The sequence below is a fragment of the Pogonomyrmex barbatus genome, unplaced genomic scaffold, assembly GCF_055798465.1.
Source record: "Pogonomyrmex barbatus isolate J1 unplaced genomic scaffold, ASM5579846v1 scaffold7, whole genome shotgun sequence".
NCBI lineage: Eukaryota > Metazoa > Arthropoda > Insecta > Hymenoptera > Formicidae > Pogonomyrmex > Pogonomyrmex barbatus.
In genome coordinates this window covers 1,567,743-1,576,265 of record NW_028297171.1, presented here as the reverse complement: position 1 = coordinate 1,576,265, position 8,523 = coordinate 1,567,743, and the positions used below count along the sequence as shown (strand labels likewise).

The following is an 8,523-nucleotide window of genomic DNA, read 5'->3' as shown; positions in this document are numbered from 1 at the left end:
TCGGAGGGGTTCCCTCGGATTCGAGCAGTATAATCAGGGTTTCGTACTCCTTAATTCCTTAATTCCTTAATTCTTCCGAACCGCTGTTGGCGATTTGCCGCTCGATCGCTGGCAGCGTCGCCGAGAGGCGAGCGTATTCCCGCCTTGGTCCAGTGCCACGTGGCGATTTGCTTTGGCAATCTCGCCACCGCCTGCGACGTAACATATTTAATTAAAAGATTAGAATTACCGCGTGCTCGAAGTCCAATGTTTCCTTCGTGGTAAGTGCGGATAACGCACAACACCTTGCCCCCGGAAACGATTGGAATTCTCGCTTTAACTGCTAATTATTCGGTAAAATAAGGTTTGAGTTGTTAATGCCCGTTGCCTCTTTAGCCTCGCGAACACTTCCGATTTCTCGCGGCGATAGGAAGGATGATGCAATGAATGACACGTGGCGAATACACTGTACTTACTATATTCAAATATTCATGAATCGAATTACACTCGCGTAACACTTGGTTAAATTTAGAGCAATACAAAATTTAGAATACAAATGATCACTTAATTAACTTAACTAGATTGAGACGAAATAGAATTGACTTAAAATTAGAATTGGAATTGGGATTGGATTTGGATTGACACTCGCACGATGTGTACTACTCGACGGCGCGTACAAGAGTGAACGAGCATGGCCGCGCGTTGTAACGCGTGCCTGCGGCGGCGCTGTTGCGCAACGTGGCGGTAGCGTGGGTACGCCAACGCACGTGGCGCAAGATGGCGGATGGCGTGGGCACGCCAAAGCACGCGGCGCAAGATGGCGGATGGCGTGGGTACGCCAAAGCACGTGGCGCAAGATGGCGGATGACGTGGGTACGCCAAAGCACGTGGCGCAAGATGGCGGATGGCGTGGGTACGCCAAAGCACGTGGCGCTCGCGACGGTCATAGCCTATAAAGCTAGACCAGACGCACATATCTATAATGGTCGTTGGTCGGCCAATCAGCGCGCGGCTGACTGGAGATGATGCGCAACAGCAACGCGAGCCTTATTGTAGTATTAATAATTTTACAATTATTTAGGTTCATTGTTAGCGTGATTTATTTATTATTATTATTTAATTTTATTACTTATATTTATTACAGTGTATATTCACTGGCGGTAAGGCGCAACGCGCGATATGTCAACGGCAGGAGAGCCGGTTGTTGCCAACTTTGGCTTGAATAGTGGCGCTTCTGCGCAGGTGGGAAAAGGGGAAGGAAAAGAAATTTTTACGTTGGCTCTCCTGACGTTACACCTCCCCCCCTAAGAAGAAATGCAGGGCCAGGTGCCGTGCATTTCCCCTGCTCTACTAGAGGTTGAGTTGCAGAAGGTTTGAGCTACAATTATTTTACTTATGTTTATTCGTCTTATATTCTAACGCTTGTAATTAGTTATCGCACTTATTTGTCTCTATACTACGTCCTCGCGTAAGTATTTTTGGAGTTCACTGTATGACCGCACATGCTCACTAAACTTTTCCTTTTCGGCACTAGGGGCGATTTCGGGCGCCGTCGGTGTGTCTTCTGTCGAGCTCTGAGCTATTGGCATGAGGCGTTCCCTGCTAGGCGAGTCGGTTTTTGTTGCTGGGTTACCCATATGCAGCAAAAGGTTAGTGACCGACGACCATACTGCTCCCAATATATGAAGGCTCCATCCGTATATTCTGTGCAACGCGTATCCGTGGATGATTGTATCGATCACCAACTTGATCAGTCTGGCTATCACGAATAACGCCAAGACTCCTGCGCTGGCCGAGCCAAACGTAATAAATCCTTGCCATAATCGCTTCCCTGTGCTTTCAGCGATCCGATCTAAAGACTTTTCGTCGAGAAGATTCATCAAGGAAATACTCCCGCTCGGGACGTCCTGTCCTAAGGCCCCTCGCGCTATTGTATTCAGCATAGACGGCTTTTCGACTGGGAACATTATGTGGTCTCGCAGTCGGTTCAGATCGTCCGCGGAGTAGATTCCACTGGTGGCGAGTGCGTCCGGACTGACGTATTTCCACGTGGGGGTAGAAAGCGGCTGGATCGTCGGCGGAGGAAGCGATTCGATCGGCTTCAGGCCTACTCGGTACCAACTGCCGTGTAGTTTGTACATGCCAGGAAGCAACTCGTTGCAGTCTTTGTGTGTTCCTGTCCTGGTCAGAATTCTGGTGCGTGGCAATAAAAAGTGTGACGAATTGCGGTAGGTAACTGGCAACTCGTTGTAACACTCTTCGGTATGTCGCAGCTTGCATTCTACTGGGACGCATTGGACAATATGGATGACTTCTCCGGCTGTGACCGCCGTGTATCCAGGGGCTTTCATTATCCGGAAGGCCATTTCGTCTGGGGCTATAGTTGCCAATGAGAGCGCATTCTGGAGGATCTGACGCTCTAATGCACATTTCTGCTCCATAATGTCGTGGTAAAGCCTGGTAAGTTGCGTTTTCACGTGTTTCTCCACGTAAACGAATTTCGAATTCACATAGGAGAATATATCTAAGTTGTTAACTGAGATCTGTGACTTAGATTTGAACGTGCGTCCTCGCTGTGTTTCCAATATAACAAGCTTTGGGTGCTCGGTCTGGAAAAGTCGATAGCCACATAGGTTGAATTCCGTCGTTTTTGTCAAGGCGAACGTTGTATCTCCGGTGGTCACTGTATATACCACTGGGGCAGTTTGTTTGGGCTTCGGCGACAGTTTTATGGCCATACCCTCGTAAAGTATATCGTACTGGTTGAAGTGGCAGCTGTCGTCGGACGGTGTTTTCCAGAAGGTTTCCGTACCGTCGAAATCGGCGCAGCTCCCCAGTTGCACGGGGCAGCGCGTTCCAGATGGCAGATTTAATGAGTTCGCTGACCGTTTGAATGGTGCTTCAAACGTCCTCAATACCACCTTTAAGGATGCTTGTACTACCACGCTCTCCCATGCTCCGAATCCGTCCGTGTACTGCGTTCCGGAACAACGGCCGTCAGCGTGCGTTTGTCCAGCCATAGTGACGCTCCTATGATTCGTGGCGTTTACAATCAATCTATCCACGAAGGCGGTTCCCAGCGCGAGAGTTCCAGTCTCGTGGATTTTCTGGCAGGTTTGCCAGCCGATTTCTTTGATGTACACCTTTCGACCGTCGGATACAATTGATATGTGTGAGTGCATGCCGCAGTAGTATATGGTCCGGTCGATTTCAATTCGGCATTGAATTATTGGCAAGCTCTCGAAATCGGAACTCTGCATGAGTTGTACGTACGTCTCCGTGCTCGCTGGCTCCATATCCTCGACATTACAGGCGCCGACGTCCAGCAGCGACAAGGTTGTGATATTGAGTCCGCTGCCTCCGCAGTCATAGCCCGTCAAGCCAAAGCTGAGCGTCGGGAACAGTAAAAGCGTTAAGATTCGTTGTGGCTCCATGTTTCTTCAAGGGGTGACGTGTGTCGACTGCCGCTTGGTTGCTCGCTCGCCCCCGGCTCTGGTTGTGGTGGGGCACGGCGTGTGGTGGGGCTCCGATTCCCCGCCTTCTTCAGTTTGTCCATATGGATAGTACGCAATTTACCTGGCCTTATCTCTAATTTAACATTATTATTACTTAGCACGTCCGCTATTTTGTAGGGACCGGTGTATTGTGGACTTAGTTTATTTCTCACAGGTTCTTTAAGCATGTACACCTGGTCTCCCGCTTCAAAGTTGCATGCCTTAACCCTTTTATCATAGTATCGCTTTGATCTAACCTTCGCAGCATTCAGGTTACGACGCGCGGCTCTCTGGGATTCGCTTATTTTCGCATTTAGTTCGAGTAAGTAGCCAGCGTAGCTTTCGTCGCGCTCGTCCTCGGGGAAGGGATCGCTTTCGGGAGTACGCGCGACGCTCCCGTAGACCAATTCGTGAGGGGTGAACTTCGTTCCCTCATGTACGCTCGTGTTGTAAGAAAAACTAGCTAATTTTAGATATTCGTCCCAATCGTGGTGGTCATTGACAAATTGTTTCAAGTACTCCCAAAGTACATGGTGCGAGCGCTCCACGGAGCCATTGGACTGAGGGTGGTACGCAGTGGTCTTACACTGTTTAATTCTGAATTTGCGAGCTATGTTGCGCATTAAAGAATTTAGAAAATGAGACCCTTGGTCCGTTAGTACCGCTCGCGGGGCACCATGCACGCAAATGAATTCGTTTACGAAAGCGTCGGCCACGTCGATAGCCGAGATCCCCTTGAGGGGGATAGCTAGTGAATACTTCGTCAAGAGATCTTGTATAGTAAATATGTACGAGTGGTCCTTGCGAGTGGTGGGGAGCGGCCCCATGATATCCATAGATATCTTATCAAACGCTTTGTCGGGTGTATCCGTTAGAATCATGGGCTGTCGGGTCTTTACTCTAACCAATTTTTTTAACTGGCAGCCTTCGCAATTATTTATGAACCGCGTTACTTCTTCCTTCAGTCTAGGCCAATTGTACCGCGATTTGAGGCGCGTGCATGTTTTGTTTATGCCTTTATGGCCTCCTATTGCGGACGCGTGATATTCCTCGATCAAGCGGATTCTATCTTCGGGGGGTGGAACAGTGATTTTATTACCGCATATCGATATTTCTATATCTTGGTTCCAAAATGCGTCGCGAATAACCTTTTCTATTTTCCTCCACGGTACTCCACTCGCATCCCCCTTGCAGACAGATATGGACCGTATGTCGAGTTCGTTCGTGACGTCGAGTAGTGACACCACGGCCTCTCTAATACTTTCTAGCGTGGTTATCGCGGAGACATTTACTTCAATCGGCAATGCAATAATTCGCCGTTTGCCGCTTTGCGTGACGTTTGCCCTGTTCAGCATGACGTCCCGCAATTTAGGCAATAGTCCCTGTTGGCTGAGCATCCGAGCCCCTAAATCGCAAGGTTCACCTTGGACGCTCACGAATACCACCAGGTTGTCGCTTCTACTCGTAAAGTTATCTACGATTTCCTTCACTTTCGCGTGATGGAATTGAAACGGAGCGTTATTCGCGTTAAATAGAGATTCTTCGCTGGTGTCGCTGTCGAGGTCCTCGTCGGAAGTGACGACGTGGGGGCGGATTTCGGTATCGTCGTCGGTTGACGAATCTTCCTCGGGCTCGCTATCGTTCCGTCTCGCGATATTCGATGTGCTCTCGAGGGGAAGGACGGGAAAAGCGGGGTTTCGTGACAGCGCGTCTGCGTTTACATTAGTTTTGCCGGCTCGATACATAACTTCGTATTCGTATTCGGCTAATTTTAATCGCCATCTGACTAATCGTGACGTGGGGTCCTTAACCGAATGCAACCATGTCAAGGGTTTGTGGTCGGTGACGAGCTGGAATCTTCTTCCGTATAAATATGGTCTAAAGTAATTTACGCAATAAACTATAGCGAGCAATTCCTTTTCGATCGTGGAGTAGTTCTGTTCCGGCGGGTTTAGTAATCGGGACGCGTATGCGATAGGGAGATCCTTGCCAAGCGGTCCCTGACTGAGGATTCCGCCGATCGCGAACTTGGAGGCGTCTGTAGTTACGACGAATTGTTGAGAAAAGTCGGGATATTGGAGAAGGGGTTCCGTGCATAGGGCGTCTTTAAGCTGCGCGAACGCGTTTTCCTGTGGATCGCCCCATCCGAACGGTACCTCCTTTTTTAATAAGTCCGTCAGAGGTTTAGCTGTTTTCGAGAAGTTCGGTATGAATCTCCGATAGTAACCCGCGAGTCCGAGAAATTGTTTAATGTTTTTCGCGGTATGGGGGCGCGGAAAATTTTCAACGGCGTGAATTTTTTTCGGGTCAGGCTTCACCCCGTCTTCTCCGATTACGTGGCCCAGATATGTGACCTCTTTCCGCAGAAATTCGCATTTGTCAGGCTGGAGGCGGAGCTTCGCGCCTCTCAATCTTTCGGCCAGCTTATTAAATTTTATTTCATGCTCTCGCAGTGAGCTAGCATATACCACAATATCGTCGAGGTACACGAATACCTCGGTTCCTTGGAGGCCGCTCAACACCTGATCCATAAGTCGCTGAAAGGTCGCCGGGGCGTTTTTTAACCCGAACGGCATGCGTTTAAATTCATAGTGCCCGAAAGGCGTGGAGAAAGCCGTTTTCGGCGCGTCCGACTTATGCATCGGTATTTGATGGAAACCCGACGCTAGATCGAAAATGCTAAAATATTTCGCGCTTCCCAGTTGATCTAGGATTTCGGTTATGTTGGGGAGGGGGTACGCGTCGCCTATTGTTTTCTCGTTGAGCGCTCTGTAATCTATGACCATGCGCCATCGTTTATTACCTTTCGAATCCGGTTTCTTAGGAACAATCCACAGAGGGGAATTGTACGGGGAATTGGAGGGACAGATTACGTCGTTTTTTAGTAGCTCGTTTACTTGCTTAGTAATTTCCTCTTTGTGTATAGGCGGGAATCGATACTGCTTTGTATTGACGGGTTGGTTATCCGTCGTCGTAATCGCGTGAGCAGTAGCGTCTGTGTACCCGAGGTGATCGGAAGGGAGCTGGAAAAGATCTGGGTTTTTTTCGATGAGCCTACCGACATGCTCTGTCTCCACCTGACTGAGGTGCTCTAAACGAAGGAGCGTTCGAATCGCTGAGATTCTTTCTGAATTCGATTCTACTTCCTGGATTCTACTTCCTATAACCCCGCAATTAAGAGAGGACTCTTCCCTAGGGAAGTCCCGTGAGATTGATTCGATCTCCTTGAGTTGGATAGTAGGAATGGCGATTTCTTTATCGGATTCGGTCGAGTTGATTATTTGCGAATATGCCCTTCCGTTGCGATTAGTCACGACCGCTTCGCCGAGGTATACCCCATCGCAGACTCTAAGTCGCGGGATATAACCGACTGCTATTTCTGGGTTCGCGACGTTCATACAAAACGTGGCGCGGCAGCGACCTGGTATTACGATAGTTTCCCGTCGGGCAAAAGGCAGGCGTATTCCTTGCCACTCTATCTGTTTTCGCCCGAAATCGATTTTGGCGTTATCGCGCAGGAATTCTGATCCTAGGATTCCTTCCTGGACGATGGGGAAATGGTCAGGTACCACGTGTAGGGTTATCTTGTGGCCCATAAATTCTATACGAGCCGACCCGAGAGTTTCCAGCCTGCCTTCGGTGATTCCAGTCAGGTATATTGTATCGCGCTTGAATACCGGAGTCTCGGGATGTAAGCAGCGCTCTTTTATTAGATTCGGTGCCGCTCCTGTGTCGACCATGAAATTAGTTTCCTTGATTAAGCCACGCGCGGACAATGTTATAGTGGGGGCGTGTGAATACTCTTGCGGATTTAAGATTGCGATCCTGACGCTTCTTCGGTCGTCTCCACGACGTTCACCGGACGCGTACTCCTTGGAGGATCCGCGCGCGCTGCGTCCGACCCACGGGGCGGATCCCGACCGTTTCCCGGTTCGTTGAGGCGACTGTTATTATATTGTCGTTTCCGACATTCCTCGATTTCATGGCCGCGATTTTTGCAATATCTGCACCATTTATCGTTAAGCTGCGATCCGTAATCGCGCGGCCCTCTGTCGCCTCCCCCCGATCTAGGCGATTCGCGTTTCTCGTAAAGCGGCGCAGTTCGTCTTACTTCGTCGCGGCGCTCAACCCACTCGGAGGGGTAGCGCGGTGCATAGTTCCGATCGCGGTCTCTGTATGCGTCGAGTCGCGGCGGCGAGCGTCGTCGTTCCGGCGGTGCGGGCTGCCTGTAGCGCAGGCTAGGCCCCGCACCTGTTTCGGGGAAACGACGGTTTGCGCTGAGGGTTTGTTTGTTTGGGCTCAGCCCTTGACGGGGCGGCATTCCGTAACGCTGCCGTTCTATCTCATCACGCTTGGCTATAATCTTCGCGGCGGCAAATGCCTCGAACGGCTGGTAAAAATGTTCCGGTTTGAGTTGTAAACGTAGTGGGGTGGGCAGACCCTCACAGAAACATGAAGCGGTGAGTTCGTCTATCTCCCGGTTCGTCGCGGAATCTATCGTACCGTGGGCCCGACGTTCTCCGTCCCTTATGGAGGCTCGGAGTTCCTTGACGCGGTCGATGTAATCTAGCATATGCTCTCCCGATTTGAGGTGCACAGCGGTCAATTCCCCGCGGTATTGCGCAACACTTTTTATCGAGCCGAAGGCACTATTTAATAAATCTGACAGTTGTGTCACTGTGTCGCACGGTTCGTCGGCGACGGCTGAGTGAGCGTGGCCGCGCAATTTCGCTACCAGTAAACGCGTGAGGGGTCTCTCGAAATGAGGCGGCAGGATGTCGCGCGCTTGCCTGCACGCTCCGAGGAATTTCGACAAAGGGATGTTATAACCATCAAAAATTGGAACGAACTCGGTCGCCTCGCGATAAGTTATCTTCGGCGCGGGAGGGAGTTCCGTGCCCGACTCATTCAGCTCGCCAAAAGGGGCGGGCGTTTCCGTGAACCGTTGCCCAGCGGGAAGGCTAGGGCTTCGCGGTGGTAGGTCGCGTCGTGTCTCGATTTCGTGGCGAATGTTATTCAATTCAGCGCGCATTGCAGCAAGCATATTATT

The 8,523-nt window shown here is 50.3% G+C and overlaps 1 protein-coding gene across 1 annotated transcript; it reads right to left on the bottom strand.

Annotated features, from left to right (window-relative positions):
- Positions 1-842: 842 nt before the first annotated feature.
- Positions 843-3,562, bottom strand: LOC148934863 (uncharacterized). Its single transcript, XM_089083218.1, has one exon. It carries the CDS (start codon positions 3,411-3,413, stop codon positions 1,431-1,433), a length of 1,983 nt encoding a protein of 660 aa, XP_088939344.1. The 5' UTR covers positions 3,414-3,562; the 3' UTR covers positions 843-1,430.
- Positions 3,563-8,523: the final 4,961 nt, after the last annotated feature.

What these genes read in the sequence shown, in the direction of transcription:
- LOC148934863 (XM_089083218.1), bottom strand. Translation starts at nt 3,413, where the DNA reads ATGGAGCCACAACGAATCTTAACGCTTTTACTGTTCCCGACGCTCAGC.